The sequence below is a fragment of the Pseudopodoces humilis genome, chromosome 9, assembly GCF_049639895.1.
Source record: "Pseudopodoces humilis isolate 2021_Gansu_Grassland_sample_001 chromosome 9, ASM4963989v1, whole genome shotgun sequence".
Classification (NCBI taxonomy): Eukaryota; Metazoa; Chordata; class Aves; order Passeriformes; family Paridae; genus Pseudopodoces; species Pseudopodoces humilis.
Genome location: NC_142208.1, coordinates 16,697,533 through 16,723,396, shown reverse-complemented (window position 1 = coordinate 16,723,396; position 25,864 = coordinate 16,697,533). Strand labels below are relative to the sequence as shown.

The window sequence follows — 25,864 nt, the reverse complement described above, 5'->3', positions numbered from 1 at the left end:
AGAAGTTTAAAGAGGAGTGAGGGGCACTAGAAATGCAGAGGGAAGAAGAAAGAGAATACCCTGGGTTCAGAGAGTTTTGCTCCATCTCTCCAGGACTCTATCCGCCCTTGTCTCAGTGATGCAAATACCTTGGTGCGTTTGGTTTTTTGTAAACTTGGCAGCAGCTGTGGAATCACTTGGACAGGCTCCAAGGGAGAGGTGCCTCAGTCACTTTGTTAGAATTGGAGCCCAAGTGCTGGCAAGAGAGAAGAAGCAGGTCTTGTGGAAGACCTTACAAACTTTGTGTGTGTTTTGGCCTCAGGACATATTGTGTGCAGGGATATTCCATTAGCACTAAGTAGCTCACACATAGTTGATGCTATTCAGAAAGAGCTGTGTGCATTCTTGCTCAGCCAGGCTTGAAAGGACAGTGGATTTTGTCTGCATGTGTTGGGCAGGAGAGGGTTCTGCAAAGGAAAAGACTGCCTTTGACAGCAATGGATATAGATTGTTTTCTTTCCAGATAATTAACTATTGGTGTCATGAGTTGCTCTGCTGATGTGAGACTTCACTGACTTTTTAATAGCTCAGATGAGAAAGATCCTTTCACAGGGCTTTCTGTGTTCCTTAGCTGCTCTGATGTGGCTCTGCCAATCAAGATGATGTCAGCTTATCTCCTAAACACCAGGTAGCAGTCACTGCTCTGGGTACACTGCTTTGGCTGCCAGTTGCAAAGTGCCATGATTGTTAGTGAGAACTATTTCTGGAAGGTTTGAGCAGTTCTCATGTTAGAGACTTCCAGAGTTCCCCGTAGTAAGGCAACATTATTTTTTGTGTGTGGATAATAGCGATAGACTCCTCTGAACTCCCTCACAGACTCACTCTAATTGCACAATTAAGGATCCATATTTTAATTTGCTCTCTTCCTCCTTCAAAGCTGTAAGATGTCCTACACCCATCCATGTCTACAATAGAGGTTCTGTGTGCAGAAGAGGCTGGGCTCCCCAGTATAGACTGTCATGCTGGAAGAGGTTAACAAGCAGTTTCCATGTGGCCAGAAGACTTTTCTTAGTGGGAGACAGCCCAGCTTTCCACAGGGATGACAAGGATTCATGGTGCTGATCAGGGAAGATGTTGACCAAAGGTTCAAGCTTTTGTTTTTCAGCTTCCCATACCGTCAGAAAGTTATATTGCCAGGATCTTTTTGCAGAGACAAAAGAGCAGCTAGTGCTCATCCCATAAAAGTTGGGAGTTCTGAAACACAGGGAGCGGATCAGCTTTTCATTTTAAAATAATGATTAGACTGCTCTTCCATCTGAAAAAAACAAAGAAAGTAGCAACCTAATACAGAAAAAGTAAAAATAGTGTGTAAATAGGTAGTATAAAACTCAGGAAATGGATAAAAGTACCTTACTCAGATTAGTCTTGATGGCTGTTTGTCTGCACTCCTCTTCAAAAACCTATAGTGATGGAAACTCCCTGGTTCTTCATGGCAATCTGCTCTAGGACTTCCCTGTTTTAGTGCTAGAAAGCTTGCCTGAAACCTAGGTCTTCCTTAGTTCATTGAACATCAGCTGTAGGAAACTCCAGTGTGATTAGCAGATCTGTTCACCATCATCCTCATGTCAGAGTTTGATGCAGCCTTTTTGGCTTCTGTGAAGAAGACAGTTTTGAAGACAGTTTTAAATATTAAATGAGAGGTGGGGGCAACGGTCAGGAACAGTTTGCAGTAGACTGTGTAGCTGCTGAGGAGATGCCTGAATCATGTTGTGCCCTTTTGTGCTGAGTTATCATTCATTGCTGTAGGCTGCAGGAGAAGGGACAAATTTATGGTTGGCAAATGATTATTTGCCAATAAATAAATTCTGAGTGAAGGGAGGACTTGGAACCTGTGCTGTATTGGGAAATGCTGCCTGATGATCCTGCTGTGGGAGCTTGGAAGTACACAGCTGAAGGAGCAGTTCTGACACAGAACATGGTGGTGTACATGTTCACCCCAAGAACACCCCATGGAGCTTGTACCCTTGTCAGCTCTCTGCTCACCGGGATGGCAGCTGTACCCTCTCTGCCAAATGCTGCATCTGCTGAGCAGCATGAGCACATATTCACCTACCTGTAAATATTGCTCCAGCCTCAGCCTAACATCTTGTCAGACCAGAGCCCTGCTAGGCAGTGTTGAATTCATATGGAAACAGCCGGCTGGCTTTTGTGAGATTATTTGTAAAGACGATTCAGCACCCAGTGAGATGGCTGGGCTTTGGGCATCCGCCCTTTCCCTGTCACTAAACAGCAGCCTTGGTGCCTGTTCATCGACCTCCATCACGAGCCATAAAAGTATGATGCTTTCCAGTGTGTTACCCCGTGCTCTGCTGCTAGAGATGCCCAAGGTATCATACCGGCTCAGACAGCCACTAGATCAGATACCAAGGTGTAGATTTTGATGCAATTGAGCATCTTGAATGTGATCCATCTTCCTGATTTCCCAGGCTTTGCTGCATATGGATCATCCCAAAGCCCAAATTTCCAGTAAAATGACAGCCTAGTTGTCCCTGAAAACTACTGTGAAAAGCAGGTGAGAGGGATAAATGCACAGCTTGATATTTAGTCCCATCTTTCTTAACTTCTCCCATTCTTAAGTTTGCAGTGATTTTTTTCCCCATCACGGTCTAACAACTCCACTTACGCACACTTTTAAGGCTGCGCTGTGAAACGTTGGTTCTCCCGGCGGCGGATCGGCTAATTGTGTTTGGCTGCCCCTGAAGTGCCGCCTGAGGGCAAGCAATGCCCAGTAACGGTGGTGGCAGCTACCGGCAGCATTAGCAGTTTTTAACGCTTTATGTATTTCATTACCGCTCGCTCCCGAGTGCGGCGGGAGGCGGCGGCGGCGCGCGGGCCCCCCGCGGCCGGGGCGGGGCGGGGCCTGGGCGGGGCCGAGGAGCGGGCGCGGCTCTGATTGGCTGGCGGCGCGGTGAGTGGCAGCGGCGGCGCCCCCCGCGGCCGCGGGGCCGCCGCCGCCGCGCAGTGCCCGCACCCCGGGCAGCCGCGCCGCACGCACCGCCCGCCCCCCCGCCAGGGGCCGCGGGCCCCCCCCGCTCCGCCGCCTGCTGCTCTCCCTGCTCCTGCTGCCTGCCGCGGGGACGGGCGCGCCCGGAGCCTCCTTAACGCTGGGGCAACCGGAGACGGCGGAGGAGCCGATGGAGTACCGCGACCCTTGCAAAGCCGGTAGGGAAGCGTGCCGGCTGCAACTCTGGGAGAAGTTTGGAAGCGCGGCGGCGGTGGACAGGTGTCCCTGCGAGGCGCTCCCCGGTATCCCGGGTCCGCCCGGCCGAAGCGTGCCCAGGCTCACCTGGCGGCGGCGGGAGTCCCCCGGGCCGGCCGGGAGCGTGCCCGGCATCCCGCTGCCTCCCCAAACACGGCGGGCACCGGCCGAGCTGCCCCGGGCGAGCTGCGGGAGGGCTCTGGTCGCCTCCAGCCCGCGCCCCGCTGCCCGCGTTGCCTGGGGCTGTAGCCCCGGGTGGGAGGCTGTGCCTGGCTTTTCTTTTGTAAATCGCCCCGCGCTCCCACGCCGCTCCCCCACCTGCGCCGCTCCTCCCGCGCGAGATTCCCCTCCGCAAAGCTAGGGAAATGCCGTGCTCTGCATTCAGGGCTTGGGGGTTCTCCCCGCGCCCCTAAGCATTTTGGCTTTTTCTGTGTATTTTCATAGCCTTTTGGCAGCTGTTGGAGCTGGCCCCGAGCTCTGTCCGGCCCGCAGTTGCGGTGCGTGTCCCGGAGCGGCGGAGCTTGGCGGGGCTGCCCGGGGCGCCCGGCGGCAGAGCCGGCGAGACCCGCCTCGCACACAGCCCGGCCTCCCGGGGCATCCAGGTACTCACAGCTGCCTCTGTGCGAGTTACCACATCCTCTCCAGGAAGCCTCCGGCTGCTCCCTCCATCCCTTCCTTGGAGTTTTTCGTTCTCTTGTCATACTGCGCTCTGCTGGTTTTGAGTTCGTTGCTTTTTATCTGTTTGAGTTCTAAAAGAGCTCCTGTCATCCCAAATGTTGGATTCCCTTAATTAAAGAGAATACGGACCCAGATTTTCCCTCTGAAAAGCTAGAAGGTACTCTTGACGTGAATGTAACTCATTTTGGTTCCAGCTGTTGGAGAATGTTGTAGTCTTGTGAATTGTTTCTCTGCTGAGAAATTGGCAGCTGTTACCTTGTTAGTTGTGTTACATTGACAGATGATTTTGTGTCCTGTTTTCTCAATACTGTAGGAGTTGAAAAGAGAAAGGTATTTCTTTATGTGTGATGTTCTTGGTCTCCTGAGTTGGGGCTTTGCCTCCTGAATGTGCTCCTCGCTGCTACTCAGTGTCCCTCGGTGATAGCTGCTCTCCTTATCAGCTCTCTCCTGCCTGCTTTTGCGGTACTTGCAGCCGTATCTGCTCACATAGAAGAGCTCTGTCAACGTGATGTCTTTCAGAGCTTCTCTGCCTGGTACAGCAAGTTTAGCTGGCTTTGTATGTAGGCTGAGTGTGGTGGGTTTCCTTCCAAAATTCAGCTCAGTCCTCTCCAGAGGGTATTTTTTGCACAAAACATTCCCTTGATCAGCAAGTCATTTGTCATTTGATATATACTTTGGTCTGTGTGGAGGTTAATTCTTTGTAATGAATATGGGATCCAGCCCAAACATGCTTTACTGTATTTGTGTCTACTTCTAAATGGTAACGAATTGATCTCTCTTTCTAGTGAAACTAGTTGTTAGTGACACAGCTGTGGTTTAGACTTGGAGAGCTACAGGTACAGTGCTTGAGCCTTCCCATTTGAAAATGTATTATCATTGCTTTCTCCTCAAAATTATACCATCATCTCTGCTGCCTCACTTGCCCTTGTGACTGCTGGGTGCTGCTGTCAGATCAAGTACACAGAGGATGAGGAATGCTCCTTTAAGGACCACACAGAGAACATATACTTTATTTGACTTCTCTACATCTAACAGGGAACCTGTGGCAGAAAAGGGGGAAAAAATGTTTTCCCTGCCTTCCATTTGTCTGCTTTCATTGCAGGACCTTTTATTTTTATTTTTTTTCCTGCAGTCTCCTCATTTCCCAAGTTCTCTCCCTCTCACTTCTGCATGCACATAGAAAAGACCCAGGACTGCCAAGGACAGCCTTCCTTCATTTACATCAGCAACTCTTCTTGTGATGGACAGAAAAACTTTGTGTGTGTTATTCCTGTTAATTCAATTCAGGCAGGATCAATCACAGAAATTATCTTTATTTTCTGACTTCTCAGTGTTTGCCCTTTATGTTTTTCCAACGTCTTCTTTCCAATAGAAAGGAGTGAACAAGACCTGTGGAGGTCACACAGGTGATTCTTTCCCTCTCAAGAGCAGCCTGGTGTTTCTGGTAGTGCTGGCACAGAGCTGGCTGTGCTGGGAGCCTGGCCCAGCACTGCTCTGGCTTACTCACCTGGGGCTCCAGCAGTGCAGTTTGGGTTTGTCTCTCACCACTCTGTGCATGTGTGGAGGACAGTACAGTGCCTTCTGCTTTGCTGCAGCCTCCTGCACTGGTGAGCACCATTACTGGCTTTCTCAAGTTTCCATCTTGTTTTATGTAGAAGAAAGAGACTCTGATTCTTTCAGTGTGTCCTGACTGGCTGTATTTCCAGGCTCTCTGATCCGGTTTCTCTTCATTTGGCTGTGTCCAACTAAAGTGCAGAGCACTTGGACACTCCTTACATGCTGTGTACCTCTCTCAGTGTACTGAATAGTTCCAGTTTTTAAAGCTAGCCCCAAGACAAACCAAACAAGGCTTGTACCACAAGGACCTGTGCTAGACCCTGTCTTGCATTCACAGCCTTCTTCCTCTTCCTGTCTTAGACCATCAGCACCAGGTGGAGCTAGGCAGGAGTTCTCTGCTGCAAGCACCATCTCAGAGGGTTAGCTGAGATTAATAAGTGATCTATTTCTATTGGTGAAACAAGGTGAAGACACCCTTAATAAAGTTGCCTCTCCAAGAGGGCCTGTCTGGGCTGTGATCTAATGCCTGTATGGGAAGTCTATCACTCTCTGTTCCTTTTGAACTATAGCAGTGACAAGTCTTCTTAACTTCCTTAGGCCTGAGTTCCTCCACTCGTGGGACAGTGTCGGGATCTGTCAAGAAGCATGACTGGAGAGGGCAATGGCTGCAGACCTGCTGTGAAATGCTCAGGTGTCTGGTATGTTTTGCAAGGGGAAACAGGTGGTCTGTGGAGACAGAGCTGGCACTATGAGACCTGTGGTGATGCTTCCATCGTGCCGTAGGCTCCTGTGCGCGGTCCTGTAGCTGCAGATCGTATGCAGGCTCTTTGCCCATTGTGAAGACAAGCTGCTGCTCTTCTTACATGATTTCCAAAGCTGTTGAAACTATAGTGCTTTACTTATTTCTTTTTATTATATTTTTTTATTTTTTCTAATTTCCTGTGGGCTAATGGCTGTGGCCCAGAAGCTGTGATGGATTTAAATCTGGCAGGTTGTGATGTGAAAGCTTGGCAGTTCCTCACCCCTGCAGCTCATGCCCTGAGGTTGAGTGCAGACTGTTGATGGTTGTTCCTCTAGACTGGGAGTGGAAAGCCTGGCATATGCTCCTCTCTGTTTCATTAGTGGAGGATGTAATAATCTCCTGCAGCAAGGCAGGAAGGACAGCACAGGGCAGTAACATCCTAAAGCACTGCAACCACTGAGCTATTGGTATCAACACCTGCCCAGTTACCGAGGCTCAGATGATGGGCCAACTCCACTGCTCCACAACTCCACTGCTGCTCAAGCCCTTAACTGCACCCATCCAGGATTTTCTTTTCCTAATGTGGCTGCTTTCCTGCCTTTTTGTAAAGCAGAAAGAAACAAGGAGCTTCCTGGGTGGCCGATCAAGGGGCAGCTGAGGCAGCACTGCCCTGTCAGGTTGACTTGCTGGAGAAGGTGGCAGTGCTGGCTCTGTGGGGTGGATTTTGCTGAGTGTTGTAGCAGTCACTGGAGCTTTTCAAAGGCAATAGTACAAAGGTTCCTGCCCAGAACTGCTCTGTAATAGATGGGAAAATGTCATAAGGCTCACCTGTGCTTTGGATGGATCTGCTGCTCAGAGGATCCAGTTAAGGACACCCAGGCCAGTGTGCAGGTCTGAGTGAGGCTGTATGACAGGCAGGCAGCAGCAGGAACCATGGATGCCTTCTAAACAAAACAAGCATGTCCTTCTGAGATGTCAGGCAAACTGGAACTAAAGGAATTAAATAGACTGTAATTTGTTCTGGTAGTTATTTGGTTACAAGCTTGTACAAACTTTAATTTGAGGTGAAGAACAAAATCTCTGAGGTTCAAAGTGACTTCTGGGGATAATATCATCCAACTTGGGTCAACAGTGGGAGGGGTAACTAGGAGGGAGGGCTGGGCATTGAATAACTTGTCCTCTGGTTGTGTACAGGCTTGATGATCCCTTCCTTCCAGCTCAAACCTGCCCTGAGGCTCTTTTCCACTTGCCAGGTGGGGACAAAATGCTGCAGTTTGGTTTCACCATCTTGATTCCTGGGTACTTCGGCTCCTAATGTGGTATTTCCTGCCTTTTGTGAGCTGGAGGTGCATTGCAAGAGCACATCTTCTAGGTGGGGGGCGGTCTACTGAAGGTGTTGGAGTCCTGTTTCTCTCTGCTCTGGCCAGTTCATCCTGGTGTGACATGTCCTGACTACAGGCTGACCAAGTCTGGGCACGGGCCGACCTACGTGTCCAGGCTCCCAGGCCAAACACAGTTTGTCTGTGCAGGTGTTTGCACTGGGAGGTTGGCAGAGCTGCCTGCTCAGCCATGTGCTCCTGAGGCACAGGCCAGAGGGGCTCCTGCTGCCTCCCTGTGTCTCAGGAATCCTTCAGGAGGGTTTGTGTTCCTGAGGAGAGCTGCACCAAGGAGGAGTTGCCTGTAGGTACAATGAGCCTTGCATTCGAGCTCAGTTTCTTTCCGTGAGATTTGATCTCTCCATGGCTTTTGCTCTAGGCCGATGCTTGCAGTGCTCTGAGCCGGCAGAGCCTGGCCTGGGGAGGCTGCAAAGCAGAGCAGGGCTCTGGCAGGGAGATAGTGCCTGGAAAGTGAATTAGTCCCCGTGGATTTTGTGGAGTTCTCAGGATATGAGTTCAAAGGGGGAAGAACTGAGGCAAGAGGTGTGACGGGGTGTCAACTGAGCAGCAATTCTATATCTTCTGTTTCTTTATCACTAGAAAAGTTATTAGAAAAGCAGTTTGGCAGTGATAGATCATCTTTTCGTGTGAGCCAAGGCTTCCTTCAAGTGTGGATGCTGCTTGTTCATCGCAGGATGCTGCTGTGCATCCTTGTGCCTGCTCCACCTGCTGATTTGATCCACTAACTTCTAAACATCCTGTGTATTTAGAGTTCTCACACCCAGTGCTGTCCTGAGAGCTGTGAATTGTGCTTCATTGTTGTTCTGTTCCTCACAGCTCTTCCTCTGTAAAGGCACAGTGCCTTTTGTTCTAGAGAATGCACATTTCATTCGGGCTGTAGTGCAAATGTCTGGAGTCAGGTGCAGACATTTCTGTGGGCAGCTGAGGAATTTGCTGTTAGGAGCTGAAAGCCTCGAGGGGGTAATCAAATGAGAAAGGGGAGACAGCTTAAAGTAAAGTCTGGGTCTTTTGAATGTTGCTTGGGTTTTGAGTGAGATGCAGATGCTGTTTTCCCAGTTGGAAGCATGGATCCATCATGTTAGCAGGGCAACCAGAATGCTCTTTGCAAGCTGTGCTATGGATCCAGCCCACTCAGTTCTTAACAAGAGCTTTCCTGCAATCTTGCAAGTGGTCCTGTTTAGTTTGGCAATGGTGGGAGCACTGGCAGAGTGAATGCCAAACTGCCCTTTGCTTGGGAATCCCAGAATGCTGTGAAGAAATCTCATGTCCATCTTAACAGATTTTCTATACAGCTTCGAGGCCTCTGGGCTTGTATGGAAAGAGGCAGTGCAGCTGTGGTGAAGGTACCAGTCCTCTGCTGTGGGGTTGTAGAAGAGAGTGGGACCCAGGGGCGGTCACCGTGGTGGTGGCAGTGCTGGGAGCTGAGTCCTGGTCTCCTGACTTCAGAAGGTATTCCATCTTCTGGCCTTCCAGAAAAGGAAGATTCCTTCCTTTGCCACCAGTGCTTATAGGAGTGCTTTGAGAGAAGAGTCTGGGACATAACCCAGTCTGTGGAATCTTGAGTGCTGAGCTGATGGAAACTTTTATAGAGGAAGGAGAGAGCTCTCACTGGCTCTCATTCCCTTTGCATTTTTTCCCTGGTATATTGCAGGAAGGGTTAAATACTCAAGGAGGAAATTGACTCTGACTCTTTTTGGGTGGTCTGGGAAAGAATGAGAGACCAGACTGTTCAGTCTTTAATTTACCTGCTTTGGGGAGATGACAGCAGTTACAGAGCGGAAAACAGGTGGGTGAAAACTACTGGAGTCACTCTTCAGTGATGCAGATGTTTGCCATTGAGGAGGCAGAGCTCCAGCAGAAGTTTCCTCCTCAAAGGGAAGGTTTTAGGTGCCTTTGATTATAATCCTAGCCGAGCACAAGCTAATGGCTCTGGCTTTAAAAAATAATAACCACCAACCCTTTTATTGCACCTGAGATTCCTCAGTGGGGAAGTCAATGGCCTGGGGAATTGGAGAGCAAAACCTTATGATCACTGCAACTTGAGATCTGGATCTGAAGTCCTTCCAGTGTTTGCCTGTCTTCTTGGGATCTGACTAAATCATGCCTGATCTTTGACACTTCTTGGGATGTGTTGGATCTGCTTGCCCTGTAGGAGATGTAACCTTCTGTGTTTTACCTACACCTTGGGATTTAGCAATGGACAGGACAGAAGATGGGCAAATTCTGGACAGAGGACTTTTTTCCCCTCCCCCCCTTAAAAAATTCTGGTAGGGTGGGGAAGAGGTGCTTGTAGTTGTCATGGATACTTGTCCTGAGCTTTTATTGAACTTCCTAATCTGGGTGCAGTTCACAGGTGTCTGCCCTCGACCATAGCCTGCACAGGTAGAATCAAGGAATGCTGCTTGTTCTTCAGCTGATTTGTAGCATAAGATTAGTAAGTCACACAGTCCCAGAAAAAGGCATTTAGAAACTATGCTTTAAGTCTCTCAGGATTTAAAAGTCCACAAAGCTGAGGATTTTGGTTGGAGGTACTTTGCATTTGTGTAATTACATTATACTTTTGCATTGTGCTTGGAGATTTTACTCTCTTCCTGCTCTAACCTGTGTAGCATGCCTTGCTAATGGTTAACACAAGAAGTTGCTGTATTTGCTGGTAACCCAGCTCTATCTTGCTGCTAAAACTGTGCCTGTGGGTGTCTCCCAGGTGAGCAGCTCCTGGCCCAGTCTGGGGAAGAGCTGTGTGGCTGTAGACTGCCACTGCAAACTGCTCAGGCTCACACTTCAGTCCTTGGGAAATTGACATCGCCATGATACATTCTAACCTGCTTTCCCTGATACTTTAATTTCCTTCTTTTTTTCCCCTGGCTTTTGCTACAGAGACCTTTGTGCTCTCTGCCTGCTTCCCTCTGTGTTTCCTACAGATTCAATTCAGATGTTCCCCCATCTCCCTTTTGCTGAAGCCCTCTCCAAACCCTGCCTGGAGAAGTGCTCAGGTCCTTCTCTGCTTCCAGCCTCAGGTGTTCTGCCTTCTCCCCCAGGCTTCTCCTGTCCCAGACACCTCCTGTCCCATCCTGGCAGTAACTCCCAGAGGTCAGCAGGTTCCTCTAGCCCTAAGAGCAGCCCTGTTGTGCACCCACCTGCTGTGCTGCACTCCATCAGGCAGTGCTGGGCAACAGAGGCTGCTGGCTGTAATAAATGGGCTGCTCTGCCCAGCTCCCCTTCCCTTTGACAAACAGGAGGGGAGTGTAGGGCTGGCTTCTGTGAGTGCAGATCTGTCTGTGCTGGGGAGGTGGTGATGGGAATGGGGGACAGTGACATGACAGGGCAGTCTGTATGCTGATTTGGAGATGGGCAGGCTTGGCAGAGAGGAGACACCTCTGACACTGAATGACTCTGTTGTCATGGATCACAAGTATTGCAGGTATTAAGCTGCAACAAAACCACTTTCAACTAGTGCTGAAATGTGATTTCAGTACTCAGAAGAGATAGATGACTAAGCAGAAACTGGCTGTTGTTTTGATTCAGCTACTAGGACTTCTGGGTTTGTTTGGTTTTTGGCTTTTTTTTTCTCCTTTGTCGCAGCTGAGCTTCCAGAAATGCTGATCTCCAAGCGTACTTTGATGTTCCCATTCTAGCACTTCCTCAACAGGAAGGTTCCCTGTCAATAGAAACTGCTTAAATGTGCCAGGAAGCCCTTTATTAAAGAAATCTCAATGACTGATTTCCCCTTCTTGGCCAGTTTGTGTCAGCCTATCTTGCTATGGAGAGAAATCTCTGACTGCATGTTTAGAAGGAAGCCCCCAGGAAATCCCAGCAACTGGTAAATCCTGGTTTCCCAAACCTCTGGTTTGAGTGGTAAAAAAAGTCAGAGACCCACAGCTGCTGCTGGTCCATGAATCAGCTCAACTTTAGACCTGAATGGAAATTCACATCCTCTCAAGTCATTTTGTGTTCATGTAAATGTCAGCACTTGAGTAAAAATAAAAAGCATCTGTTTAATTTTTCCATCCACAAACCCCAATGCTATTCACAGAGCAAACCATACCACAATGTTATGAGACAGAAATTCAAGTCTGCTGAGTGCTTTGTCTCTTCCTGAGAGCTGTTGTTGGGAGTACAGTTGGGTCCCTCTGCCTCCTTATTAGAAGAGACCGATTGTGGCAGGACTGGGTGCTGGGAATTACCTTTCTTCACTTTTCATGTCACCGTGGGTGTTGCCAGTCTCACACCCCTCCATCAGTGTGACTCTGAATTCAGCATTGTCTGCAAAGAGGCATTGCCTAATCTGCAGCACTTTCATTTGCTCAGAACTTTGGCAAAATTGGCAAAATTTGTTTGGCATTTTGCATGCTGTGTTTCAGGTGGGGCCTGCTGGGGGTTGTTCATTTCAAAGAGCAGACTTTGAAAGAGACAGATGTAATTACAACCTGTGCCCTTCTTCCCTCTAACAGTGGCTGTACCTGACTGAAGGGCGTGTCCCAGCTCCAGATATCTGCTGTGAAGGACTGTCCACACTGCTGTGTGTGTTGGCAGAATGTGTGTGGTGAAGGCATTGGTCCAGTAAGGCATTGGTTTTGCTTTGAAATTCCTCAGATATAAAAATCCTTAAACTCACTAGACTTTCAAAGTCAAACCTCACAGAAATGCCAGTGTTAGATCTGCTTTGGAGCTTGAGGTGTAGCTCCTTGGGCATGAAGGCAGATGATGTGACAGGGAACTCTGACTAGAACAGCTATCCTGTGCAACCAATCTAACCTGAGACTGCATTAAATATGAGTAACAAAGCAGATTTCTGTCTGCATTAGCCATGTATCTGTTGCAGAAATTGGGTAGTGGGCAGTAGACAAGGCAGCTGCTGCAGGAGAAGCTTTTACAGCTGCATGGCAGAGGTGTTTGAGCTGTACTGGAGTCAGGATGGCCCAGATGAGACACATCCATGGGTAAATTGTTATTGCAGACAGTGGGGGAACCCAATATTGTGACCTGCAAGTTCAGTGGACTTGGAAAAAGATGGAACTCCTGCACTTCCATTTCCTGCACTGAGTACCTCGGACTGAAGTAGATCTATTCCTTGGGTCACTTGTCAGTAGCTCAAACTAGATGTGGGCAGGGGAGTGATAAAGCAGCAAGGGTCTGTGCTTTATCTGTGGGGCCTGCCAGTAGGACTCCAGAATTCTTCTGCCTTCAGATGTGTTTGATATTCCAGAGGTCTAATTCAGCCTTCTGTTTTCATCCAAATCTTGTACCCTGCCATTGCCCAGATGCTAATTTATTGTTGTTTGGGTTTTTTTTTTTGCCTGTGCATTTCCTACAAAGGTAAGGAACAGAACATTATATAAAAGTGAGTTTTGAAAAGATTTGGCCACGGGGCCAAGAGCTGTCTGTGTGATTTTCAGTGTGATTTCTGGTGCAATCTGTTTTTCATGGTTCTATTGCACTTACAGCAGAGAGCCATAGATCATTTTCTTTTGCTGTTCCTGCTGACCCAAGCAGGCAGAGATTCTCTGGCTCTTGGGGCTGATCCTTTGAGAGGGCCTGTCAGGCTGTTTTTGCCCTGGAAGAGGAGTCTGGTTTTTGCCCTGCTGCTGATGGTGGAAGAGTGTTTTGCTCAGTGATGCTCAGAGCTGCAGCTGGCGCCTGTACCAAGCTGCTGATGTGCTGTGCAGTTGACCGATGTCTGGATTTAATCTCTAACCTTTGATTGTTCTTGAAAGCATGTTCTAGAGATTTCATTCCCACCCACACTGCTCCTGTGACCCCTTCCATTTCCTGGGTGTTTAAGTACAGAACAGAAAAGATTCATTAACCTGGTAAGTAACCTCTTTTTATGAGGGAAGTGATTTTCCGTCACGCTCTGTTAGATCCTATTGATTTCTGTTTTTCCCCTTGTTGGCTTCTTTTGCCATATATTCTCCTCTTTGTTATGCTTCAGTAGGAAGGTGATACATGATATGCTGGTTTGGGTTTTTTGGTGTTTTTTTTCTGTTTCCTGGGCAAAGGGCTGGGATCTCCTAAGGCCATCGGTCAAGTGCCCACATCTCTGCCTTTTCTTGGAAAGCTTTGTTGTCAAGGCAAACTGCTGGTTGGTAATAGGATGTTGACATGAGGAGTAAAACCTCCTGGCTGCCCTCTTTTGTTTTGATGTTGAAAAGAGCATATTTTTCTCTCTTTGCCCATTGTACAATCCCTCATCTCTTGGCAGAGGTGTGACACATTTGCCATGGGGTTTGCAAGCACGCATGAAATGGAGATCTCAAACCATCGCGTGTGCCTGCTCTTTCTGTCCTCCTGGGCTGTGGCAGTGGCTGGATCCCGGTGAAATGGAAGGAGCTGCCAGGTTTGGGCTTGTCCCAGAGGCCTGTTGTTACAGGCTTTGGTTGTGGCAAGTGTGCGGGGAAGAGGCATCTCCTTGGATCTGAGTGGGAGGGCTTGGGGGCATCCCCTGTTTCAGAAGGGTGTCATTCTGTGCAAAGTTCCACACAGGGAATGGGGAAAGTGCTCACTTCCCAGCCAGTTCTCCCCTCATACTGTGCACATTTGTGTAATTCTCCCTCTGGACAGCCATCTCTGTGCTATTGCAGGTATTGCAAAGATAAAATATTACAAATAATATTTTATTATTTTATTAAACACCTTGGTTTTGAGAAGGCTGCTGTTGTTTTCTGAGGTACTTGATTTTTAGACAGAGCCTTTCTGTGATTCAAGGCAGATGTTCCTGTAGCTGGAGAAATAGTTTCCTTTCCAAAAATACACTTCCATCTTTTGTGTTAATTTCTCAACTTCCATGTTTCTTGCTAAATTCCTCTTCTTAACCTATAAATGTTCTATGCTGATCCTTTGTTGAACTATTGCAATTGAAGCATCAAAGACTTAAAATCTAAGGGAGTATTGTTGTTTCTCTTAGAGTTTTGTGTTATTACAGGACGGTGCATTCTGTAGCCGTGGTTGCTTAGTTGGTCCCAGTGCTGCTCACGTTCAGCTGATCACGGTGATCAGCTTTGCCCAAATAGAGGAGCAGAGCTCTGTGTGGCAAGGATTGCCATCTAGGTTGTCCTAAAGAAAGGTGCATGAAGAATAGATCCTATTTATTTATGAATCTGAGGCTGTGCTTTCCCTGAAGCAGGGAATTAAACCCGAGGGGTCAGTGGAGGGGTATGAGTTCTGTCTGCAGATGGATCCGTAGTGGTGCAGAGTGGAGAGCTGTGCTCCCAGCTCTCAGCACAACAGGGCCTGACTCTCTGGTGCCAAGCTGTTGGAAGCCTTGCTTTCGTGGTTCACTACAATATGTGGGGAAAGAAGAAAAAGGTAATTGGAAGTTTTTATTGGGAAAAGGGGTGTATACTTCAGTGAGTTGAATGCACCAGAAATCTGCTGAAGACTTTACTGGATCATAGTCTTTGCTGTTAGTTGTAAGCAGCTGTGAGGAAAAAAAACCCCAACAAACTGAAATGTCTTAAAATGCCTTTGATCAAACATTTAAAGTTGTTTTCCTCTTATTGCTTTCAAGGTTTTGAACTTTGAGTCTGTGGCGGTTGTTTTTCTGTTGTTGGTTTTTTTAAGTTTCTACATGTCCTTCATTAACCCCAAAGGCTCCTAACATAAAGTAGCACTGTAATCTGTCCACATTAATGCAAGCTGAGAGGTTGGAAGGTCTCATAGCAAAACAGGGAAGGTTGGTAATGTTGCTGTCAGCAGAGGATGGCACCATCAAAGGCACAGCTGGATGTGGGCCTGGCTAGGGAGGCTTGGGGCTCTCTAAAACACTTTGGAACGATGTGTTCTATCTGTAAATGCAGGACTGGAGCTTGGTGACCTCTTCCCTTAGGACTACTTTGAATGCAAAAGTGTCCTTTCAGTTGATGTGAAGGCTCAAAGGATTGTGTTCAGGGGCGTGCAGGTCTTCCTTTCTGTGTGAGGAGTGGACCTCTGCTCTGCTCTGTGGTGTGATGCCAGCAGCTTCTGCTTCCTCAAGGGCTGGTCTGAGGATGCCATTGGCTTCTGAAGAGGGAGACTCTGGAATGAGCCATGTCCTGAATGGACTGGAAGTGAAGGACAGGGTTGTGCCTCTTCTCTCCTGGATTTGCTGGCAGGGAGGCAGAGAGGGTGACAGATACACCAGAAGTTCTGTGCATCCCGGGGCTCTTGTTACTCATTGTCAAAAACTGCTGCAAACTCTGTTACGTTGTCACAAGCCAAGGTTCTGGCCTTGTCTCCATCCCCCTGCCTTGCCCTGAATTTTGCTAACATGCATGAATACAGAGTCCTGAAATTCAGGTTCATGGTTCCAAAGTTCATGGTCTTGAGAATAAACAAAAAACTATTGTGGTGGCTGAGAGCTGCATACCCCATTAACCCAGAATCATGAATATTTATCGTAATGGATTACAAAAGAACATAGAGACTATATTGTATTTCCTATAACTTTATTTCCATGGCATCTTTTCTTGGTGGGTCACTTTAATGTAAGCTTTGCTTATTTAGTTGCACACTTTAAGCCGATTAACTTTTTACTAATAAAATGTGTGTTGCCTCCCTTTGTCCCAGCTACCATTTGTTTGTACCTACACTCCTGTGACAAAGAGTCCCAGAGAAATGCTTTAAGCTCTGGATAAATCCCACTGCTGGAGGCTTTGGCCCAGCTGAATGTGTCTGAGCTGATTTCAGCCTTGCATTTTCCCTTTCCCTCTCTTGCTGCCTCCCAAGTTGGACCCTGGAAGCAAGGTCTTTGCCTCCAACACCTTTCCACTCTTGAAGCCATTTGTGGTGCTCTGGAGCTAGCAGAAATTATTCGGCCTGTTAGTGCTCTCTGAACTGGGCTGGAGTAAAACTGTAAGTGGTGGGAATTGGGGTTTTCCAGCCATGAAGACTGGTCTGTGGCTCTGTATCTTCAGTAGTTTCCCAGCTGGTAACCATGGTATTCTTTCCTGCTTACAAAATTTGCCCTGTTATTCAGTGTCCAAAATACTGCATGTTTTACTGTGACTTCTCTCTAAGAGAAGTATCATCCCAGAGAGATGATTACATCTTGCCATTTTGTTAAAGACCCTCCATAAAAACTATCCTTTTTCGACAAGACAATTCAGACCAGAACTTTAAAGTTAGTTGGGAGCCAAAAGGCATGGATAAGCACTTGGAAAATACTTTTGAAAGGCCTTTTATTAATCTGTTCTTTTATATTTGGAGCTTTGCTAAAGCTAAAATGATCCCTTAGAAACGTACTGTTAATACTTAAGAATGACTGACCTGCCTCAAAACAAACTCTGTAACCTGTTTTCATTGGGGCAGCAGTAAATGCCAAAGGAGATGTAGAAAAGCAGGGTAAGACAGAGTGGTTTGTGCAGGAAGTCTCCCTGACTGTCGTAGATCCACAATCCCCTGTCCAGAGATGGCTCATTGTACTGGATAGCTTTATCTTCCACCTGCTTGCTTTTTGAACCTTTGTAGGCTTTGAGTATCCACAGCCTGCTGAGTAACAAGTGCCAGAGCTTAACTGCAGTATCCCTGTGCTCCTTTCTATTCACCTAAATAGAAATTCTAAATTCTCTAAAGCAGTGAGAGCATTTGGTGTCTCGAGGTTTGGTGTTGCATACCTGTTTCCACTCTTGTTTCCTTTTACACCAAACCTTCCCATGTGTTGGCTCTTGTCTTGGGGAGATTCGAGGATCTCAGCATTTTTAGTTGCAGGAAATGCTCATCTTTTGCTGTTGAAGGAAAATCCCTTTCTTTAAGAAGTCAGATGGAAACGGAGGGGAAACATTGAGGGCAGTAGCAGGCAGCCATGCTCCACACCTTGTGGGAGCTGCTTAGTGCTTCTCTGCAGCACACTGTAGCAGATCATACGAGTTTACAACTGGCTTTAGCTGGTTTGGGGTTCTACTTAGGAGCTAGGGGTGACCCAGGAAGAGCAGTTTTAAGGAGCAGTGGAGAGGGTCACTTCTTAGCCTGTGAAAGTTCACAACCTCTCCTCATTCTGTTGGCACCTGGAAAGCATGAAGTGGCCATGCAAGTCCTTTGGGTTGCTTGTAGTCAGTATTCCCTGCTGATGGCAGGAGCATGTGTATTTAGTGTAGTGCATTGGTTTCCCTCTTCAGAGGAATATTTTGGGGTTTAATTATTGTTTCATATTTGTGAAGTTCCTTGGGTTTTCTTCCCCAAACTTTCCCAGTGGCTGCTTGTCCTCTTTGTAGGACTGGTGGAGCAGATGAGGTTTCACATGAGTCACGATACATTTTCAGTGTCAGGTGTGTGGGTGCAAAAGGGTGTATTAGCATCAAGCCCAGAGAAACACACTGATGTGCTCCCCCATTCCTTTGCTCTCTCACCCACTGTACCACACTTGTAACCTTTCCTGAGCAGTCAGACCTGGTAAGGAAACAAAGCCAGGCATGTGAAGCCATCACCAGCCGTGGAAATAAGAGTTCCCCATCCAGTGACACCCAGCTCCTGTGTGACAGTTATGCCATGTCCTGCAGCAGGGACACTTCCGGTGTTAAAGAACACTGTGAGCCCATCCTGCCTAACCAGCACGTTAGCTGTGCCAAACACAGCTTTGTTTGATGAATATGGGGCATTGGAAACGGAATTATGTTTTCTCAGCTACCTTGAATATTACTTTTCTCAACATCCTCAGACTGCTAGGTCCTGGTAATACTCCATCTTATCATGGACTTTCCTGCTTTCAGCTCTTCAGTGTCTAACGGTGAAGGAGCTCCGTCCTCTCTTGCACCTAGATACATGAAGATTGGATAAAGGTTTGCTGCCCACAATACTGCAGGTCTGTGCAAAATCTGGAGGGGAATAAGAGCACAGCTTGAAAACCTCCATGTTAATCCATGCTGCTTTATGGTGGTTTTTAATCCTGTGCAAGCTGTGTACCATGCAGGAGAGCCCTGGCATTTGATGGGTGCTGATGTGGCTGCAGAGGGATGACTGACAGAAGGGGGAGCAGATCTGCTGCTGCTCGGTTGTTACAATAGCTGAATAGATGGGAATGGTTTTTGATGGAGGCAGCCCTTCTGGAAAGTGCCTGCATTTTGCTTTCCACTGATCCAGAGCTGGCTCTGAGAGGGTGAGCCAGAGGCAAATCTCTGTTGTCATCCTTTGTGCTAGTGGTGGGAGGGAAAGGGGTTTGCTACTGCTTCCTCAGGCTCTCCTGCTGAGCTGATCCCTTGTCCATTACATCTTCTGGAGGAGCAGAAGAGATTGAAAACCAGCAGCCACTGGAGCAAGCACCTGAGCACCACCTCTTCTTTCTAACCCAGGACAAGTGTCCTGCAGTAAATGAGCCACTTTCTATATTGGTGCCTTCCTTTTTTTCCCAGCAGGGCTGGTGACCCTGCCTGCTGCTGGTACTCAGGGTTGCTCATGATAAGGCCTGGCTTAAAGCTGTGGGACAGGAATTAGATTCTGTTTTGCAGTTTTTTTGGGTTGGAATTTTCCCTGACTAGTCTGCCTGTGGTTGGGAAGTGTTTTTAGAGCCTGAGCCAAAAAAGGGCTTCGTTGTCTCAGAGCAAGGCTAGCACAGAGACCATACTGGCACTGCTAAATCCTGGCAACTGCCTCACAGCAGCTCTGGTCCCTCTCGCTTGTGCTCCCTGCTTTTGTCAAACTTCAATCTCCCACTTCATAGACAGGCACACTCCTGACACAAGACTTGGTATCCAGAGGGCACAAATGGCTTGTCAGGGGAAGAACTTTCTGTGTAATGATATTTTATTAAAGCTGAGAAATGTCAGAATTGAAGTTTGCTTTTATGCCTCCAGCCCTGCCCTGCTGAGGTGTTGTGATAGGCGCTCATCACGCGATTGCTTGACACTGCACCAGGAACAGATCCAGCGGTGTGGCGGAGGGCACTGATTTGCACAGAGATCCTTTCTCCTCTCTTGCAGAGCCAGGGTGGCACACACAGAGCAAGGATGAAACAAGATGCTTGCTAGCCTTGTGCTTTACTGGGTGTTTGGCATAGGAGCATATGGATCACTTGCAAAAGTGCCAGGTACTTGCTGTCACAAAGTGGGGAGCAGAGCTTTGGCAAGGACAAGGCTAATGCACAGGGTGCAGCTGAGGTGTTTCAGAGGGGCATGGCCAGCAGAAATGCTTTTGATTTATATGTTTATATTGTTGAATATTTACAATGTAAGCTTATGAGTGTTTGTGAAGGCCTGGGATGAGTATCTCTGACTGATGCTTTGTATTCAGGACAAAGCTGGAAAGTGAGGGGTTGGGCATACTGAGGCAGAAGTGCACCCACTGCCTAAGGGTCCAGCAACTGCTCTCTGACCCAGCCCTGTCCACTGATGCTGCAATCATGGCCACTTTATTCCAGTTTAAAGCTGGGCTGCTGTTGAGGAAGAAGGTCTTTCCTCTCATCCTCCTTCTCCCAGTATCAGTGAGCTGTAGGAGCTGAGCACAAAGAGGGACTGATCTGGTTTTTATTCAGAACCAAAAGGTTTTTTTATTTTCTAGTCCTCTGAAAGGCTATAGGAACAAGTGATTGGAAAGGAAGATGGGATGTAAAGAGATAAACTCAGCTGCTTCTGGGAGAGTAAATGAATAATTCTGCAAGCTGCATATTGTCTACAGTTGATGGGATTTCTGTTGTGCATGTGCTTGTCTCATCCTGCTTGCTTGTCTGGAGAGTCATGTCTGTAGTTAACCTTCCCTGAGAGACCCTACAGCTTCCATGAAGTGGTAGATTTCCTGTACTGACAATCAGACATGACTGGAAAGCACTTGGGATGAGTTAGCAGTTACGGTGCTGTGAAAGGTAGTCGATAGTTTCATATGTCTGAGGCGTAAGCCTTGTTGAGTGTCATCTTCTCCTGGATGCCTGAGGGAGCAGAGCTCAGCTCTGGCCTTCTCTAGGAGGTGAAGGATTAATGATGCCTCCTTCAAATTGTTGAACACTATCTTTCTATGCTGGCTCTTCACATCTGCTGTAGTGTGATACAGTGCTAAACGCCATGAAAGGCCTTTAAATAGCAAGCAGCTTCTACCCGAGATCCTCCTGATTCCAGAGCCTTTGATTCCGGTCTGGACCTGCAATCTACAAGCAATTACATTTTGTATGAGTTCCACCACCTTGCCTTTAGAGATGGTGATGTGTTGATTTTAATTCTATTCCCAATCTCCAGTGTACTGATTTCTGTTCATGAGAAGACTTGTGTGTTCTGCAGTGATATCCCCAAAAGCAAAGAAGACTGTGCTGGAGAGCCTGGATATGTTCTGAGTGCTTTCTGACACCAGTCTTCCATTACTGTAGGCTCACATGTGCTCCAGGCTTCCTGCAAAGTTGAGGGCATAATTTACGAAATAACTCCTGTAATTTGGACCCATGGGAAGATGCTGAACTGGAGAGGACCCTGCACTAATGGTGAAGGAAGCAGGGGTGGCTTCTGTTAGTATGCTGAATTGCACAGCATTTTCATTCATTCCAGCTGTTTAATGGGATTACATGAGGAGTGGCTTCTGCCTGCAGACATTTAGTGCCTATGGAAATCTGCAGCTGTCTGAGTAGGTTACGTGCAAATCCCACGTCTCCCCTTTACGCATAGGAATTTCTGAATGACGGAAACCATGTGAATCAACTGCATGAGTAATTTTTCATGTGCTTCACCCAATATCAGATTTGAGGCATATTTTCTTTTAACTGAGTCTGTGGTCCCCCAACAGCTTCCCCAAGGAAGGAGGAGATGCTGCAAGGTGGCCACTAGATGTAGGAGTAGGATAGCTTTGGTGAGGGTGGATCCCCTTACCCTTAGCAGTGGGAGACAGCCCCCTGTGCAAGGCAGTGTGGAGCTGGATGTTCTCATATTCCACTTGGTCTGACTGCCCTTTCTGCCTGGTGAAGTGGCAAGGAGTAGACATCTTCCATCCTCAAGAAAGGGAGGGGAGCTCCAGCACCTTGGTGCTGGTCAGCAGTGGATGGTCTGTCTAATAGTGGAGCACTGAGGTAGAGATCTGGGACACCCAGCTCTATCCTGGATTCTGTAACCATAAAATAATCACTTCTTCAGGACAGGCTGAGAAACATATCTTTGGGTGGCTTTTTAGGGCACCTGTTTGGTGCCTGCTCCAGCAAGCTCTGAAGAGACAATGTGGATTTTACTGTGCAAGGCCAGTTCCAGTAGGCACAGACTCTGCACTGCACTTCCCTGGGGTGCAAGTACAACGTGCCATTGTTGATAAGGAAAATAGTGGCATCTGTTTACTTTCCCCTTTGAATTTTTAAATCCTTCTAATAGCTTCCTGTCTGTTTCCAAATAGAGATATTTATTGTATGCTGCCCTGACTGGATCTACCTCTTGGAGGGCAGTAATCCTGGGTGAAGGCCTTACTGACAGTCCTCCCATCTACACATCTAGAGACCATTACTTTGGATGTGGTCTAGCTGTAATGTGGCAAGTGACCTCATGGCAGGCTGCAATAGAGGAGAAAGCCACTGTGGGTACTTTAGAAGTGAAATGGTAGCTTCTGGTGTCACAGAAGCATCTGAAAACATGAAATTATAGCTTATATGGAGCCACAGAGCCTCACTTATGCTTTGAGCAATTCCAGCAGTTACAGCCTGGTGTTGAGTGGCAATCTCTGGATAAGGACTGAGCAAAAAGCATGGCTGTTCTATGAGTAAGTCACATTTTCTGGAGCAAGGAGCAGGAAGTGGTTACCCTGACAGAGGTTAATGAAACACTGGAACAGATTGCCCAGAGAGGTGGCAGCTGCCCCATCCCTGAAAGCATTCAAGGTCAGGTTGGATGGGGCTCTGAGCAACCAGCTCTAGTAGAAAGTGTCCCTGTTCATTGCAGGTGGTTAGAACTAGACCTTTAAAGGTTCTTTCCAACCCAAACCCTTCTATGATTTCCATGTGTTGAGGTGTTCATCACAGGTCTTTTCCACAGTCTACCTGCCCTGATCTGTAAAGTGTGTTGCTGCAGTGGCATGATCCCAGGAGGAGGCAGTGTTCGGATCAGTCAGCAACATCTGACTGTGGAAGGGGCTGGAGAAGCCCAGGCAGACCTGGGAACAAAGGAGCTGTTGCTCCAAGATGAAACTTTTCTCTGTGGAAGCCAGACAATCTTCCCATTTATTTGCAAGTGGCATTTGGTCACAGCTCTTTGGCAACATATGGAAACTGTTTAAATTAGCCACATGAGCCATGCGTGAAACAGATGCATGTTCTTGAGCAGGCTTTTGTCGTTGATGTTTGAGCGAGTGAAGGGTGCAGCTGGCTCGCTTGGGAAGTGAGAACATGTCCTCACCCAGATGTAGTTAAGTGCTTGAAGTGAAACAGAACTAGCATGTTAAAGAATGTATCAATAAAGACCAACTTCTCATGGGTACCCTACTGCAATAAATAATATGGATGGAGGTTATGACACTTTACCTTTTACTGCTTTCTTGGCTGCTCACAGCTGGTGCAGGATCAGTTATGTCGAAAGAAGACAAGTGTGATGGATTGACTTCCTTGCTAGCATCTTTCACTTGTATGCTGGTCTGTCAACAACCTACTTCAAAACTCTGAGGTCTCATCAGAGCACAATTCTACACCTTTCTGAGCAACCTTGGTGAATACAGCATAAAGTGATCTTCTTGAAGAAAACAGAAAACTGTGGCTGCTGTGACCTTTGGGTGTGAATCTTGGGAGCAATTTTGTATGGAGAGAAATTGCACCCAAGACTGATGCTTCTGTAACTGGAGCTACAACAGCCTCTGAAGCCATGTGGAGCTCTGTACAGGGCGAAGTTTGTGCACAAATGCTTCACTGTGGTGTTTATGGCTGTGACAATAAAAATGCCCTTGAATATTGAGAGCTTTGACTTTATGTATGCCAGCTGTGATGGGATAGACCAAGGTGGGAGTCACTGAGAAATCAGTGATTGTTGCTGTAGATATTTGGGTGATGGAATTTAGCTGATGTGGAACAGTAACACCAAAACACAAGAACAGAGCATTTATGGCAGTAATACTCTGAAAAGGGAGAGGAAGCAATGAACATTTTGGGACATCAGAAAGAACCATCTGAAGGAAAGCCATGGTACAGACCTCTCCTGTGAGGGCAGCGCTGTGATTTTGTGTGCTGCACAGGGGTGTCTGCACAATGCAGTATTTATAGAGGGGTGTGCTGCTGCCAGATCTGTAGCAAAGCAGACTGGAGGGGTGCCTGCCGGAGCAGGCTGGCTCCATCCTCTGCTCTGTGTCTACAGCTGCAATTCCAGAGAGGCATTTGAACAGGCTGCTGGTGAGCCTTATGAGCCACAGAAGGGGATGCAGGAGATCCTGTTTACTCTGTGTAAATGGTGAGGCAAGCACTGGGCTTTTTTAAGGTTTCTTATAGGAGTTTAAAACAGACAGAGAATGACCAGAGGGGCACATAGTGTTTTAGGGGTTCTAGAACCAAGTGTCTCCCTGAACAAAGAGTCCTTTCAGCAGCCTGTGCTCTGGGCTGTGCTATGCTGAGCTACCTGCACAGTGCCTACCTGGGGCACCTCTGTCTCCAGCAGGATTGTCCCCTTCTGGGGAAGCCAGAATCTTTGAATCACATGATGCTAGAGGGCAGGTTTCAGTGACCAAGGTGAATTACTTGGTAAATGCCTGTTTCTGGGCAAGTTGGTGGTACAGGGAGTTTCCCTGAGGTGCATACTGTGGTGTGAGTGCCCCTTCCCAGACACTGGTGGGTTGAGCCCTTTCCCAGGCTTGTGGACACCAGCAGCCACCTGATGAGCATGAACAGCCCTTGTGTGGAGGGGATTCCCATGGCTGTAGCACCAAAGGCTTCAAATGTAAAACCAGTGCATTTTCAAAATGAACAGGTGAACCAAACAGCTGTTTGTGATGGCAAATACTGATACTTTGAGTGATGGATGAAACTGGGTGGAGCATCTCTTGTGATGTGCTTTGACTCTCTTTTGTTTTTATTCATATGCTTCTTTGGACTGTTTTGCTGGTGGTGAAACTCTCTGGGAAGCATCCTTGTCCCAGGTGTTACTCTAGCAATGTTTTGTGTATTACAGGGGGTGGAACGCTTCATTTTGAAAGGTTATTTTTAACCTCTAAATATTTGTGGTGAGGCCAGTCCAGAATGGTGACTGGACAGCAAGGAAGGGCTGCGTTCCCTGCCAGGGTGAGTGATTTCCACGCTTCCTACTGACAGTGCTACTGTAAATTTTCATCCAAGAAGTGTTTGTAAAGTTTGATTTTTGTAGAGAAGAGTGAAGAAAGAAGATATAATCTGCTGCTCTCTTTTTGTTTTGTCTTTGGTTGTTCATTTAGGAGTCTTTTCGTTTGTTTACTGGAGGGGAAATAAACTTTTTCTGTTGTTGTTTTGCCCCTTATTAATACAACATAAACGCTATGTTTAAAGGCTCAGCACGTGCCTGGGACAGTGCTGATGCCAGCTTGGGACAGTTCTCTCCAAAACTGGAATTGCTTAGTGCTTTGCTGTGTTATGCTTGTCCATTTCCTCTGCTATCATCTCTTGCTTTTCGTTGATGCTGTGACTTGGCAGCTTGTGAGGCCCCCAGTCCTGTGGGGAGACCTTCATTCCCTGGACTGAGCTGTGGTCCTTTCTGGATTGCAGAGCAGGAATGTGGCATTTGCTTAGCTCCTGAGATCTCGTGCAAGGATGACTTTTTCTTGTCTTTTTTCCTGGGACACCTGTGCCTGGCTTAAGGCACAAACTCCGCTGTAATCTGGGGTGCCTTTGGTTACATCCCATGCCCCCACCACGCTGTCAGTGCTGCAGCCACTCTGGCTTCTAATCTCATTCTGATCTCTTCATTGTGGTGTTTTTGGCAACCCAAATTCCCCACCCAGGCCTGAGAATTTAACATCAGCACATTTGCATGACTGATCGGATTTGTCTCGCTTCTGTGACGACATTGTTTCTATGGAAAATTAATGGATTCTCACGTTGTATTTTTAATGGCTGAAACCACCTCCCTGCCCACCCTCCCATCCCTGAGCTTTCAGAGGGAAAGTCTGTAAACAGCTCAAATTAGCTATCCTCCATAAATAGCTCCCATTTCTTCCCTGCCTGCTGTCCGTTTCTTTTTTCTCTTGCAATGGTGCTGCAACACTCCTCTCCTGGTGTTGGTGGATAAAGAACAATGAATAAAATGAGCCTGTGTTTGCTTTCCTTGTCTGGCCCTTGAATAGATGTGATCTATCATGAACTGCCTCCTTTCATCCAGGACCATGCGGTTTTAAATTGTCAGCCTGCCTTAAAGTTTGCTCCAATCAGGCCTGCTTTGCCAC

General features: G+C 47.5%; 1 protein-coding gene across 1 annotated transcript in view; it reads left to right on the top strand.

The window, feature by feature from the left end:
- Positions 1 to 3,059: 3,059 nt before the first annotated feature.
- TLL2 (tolloid like 2) overlaps positions 3,060 to 25,864 on the top strand; it is an 85,958-nt gene continuing 63,153 nt past the window's right edge. The window contains exon 1 of the mRNA XM_014250242.2: positions 3,060 to 3,201. Coding sequence (XP_014105717.2) covers positions 3,174 to 3,201 — 28 coding nt within the window. The 5' untranslated portion in view covers positions 3,060 to 3,173. The remainder of the gene's footprint in view (positions 3,202 to 25,864) is intronic.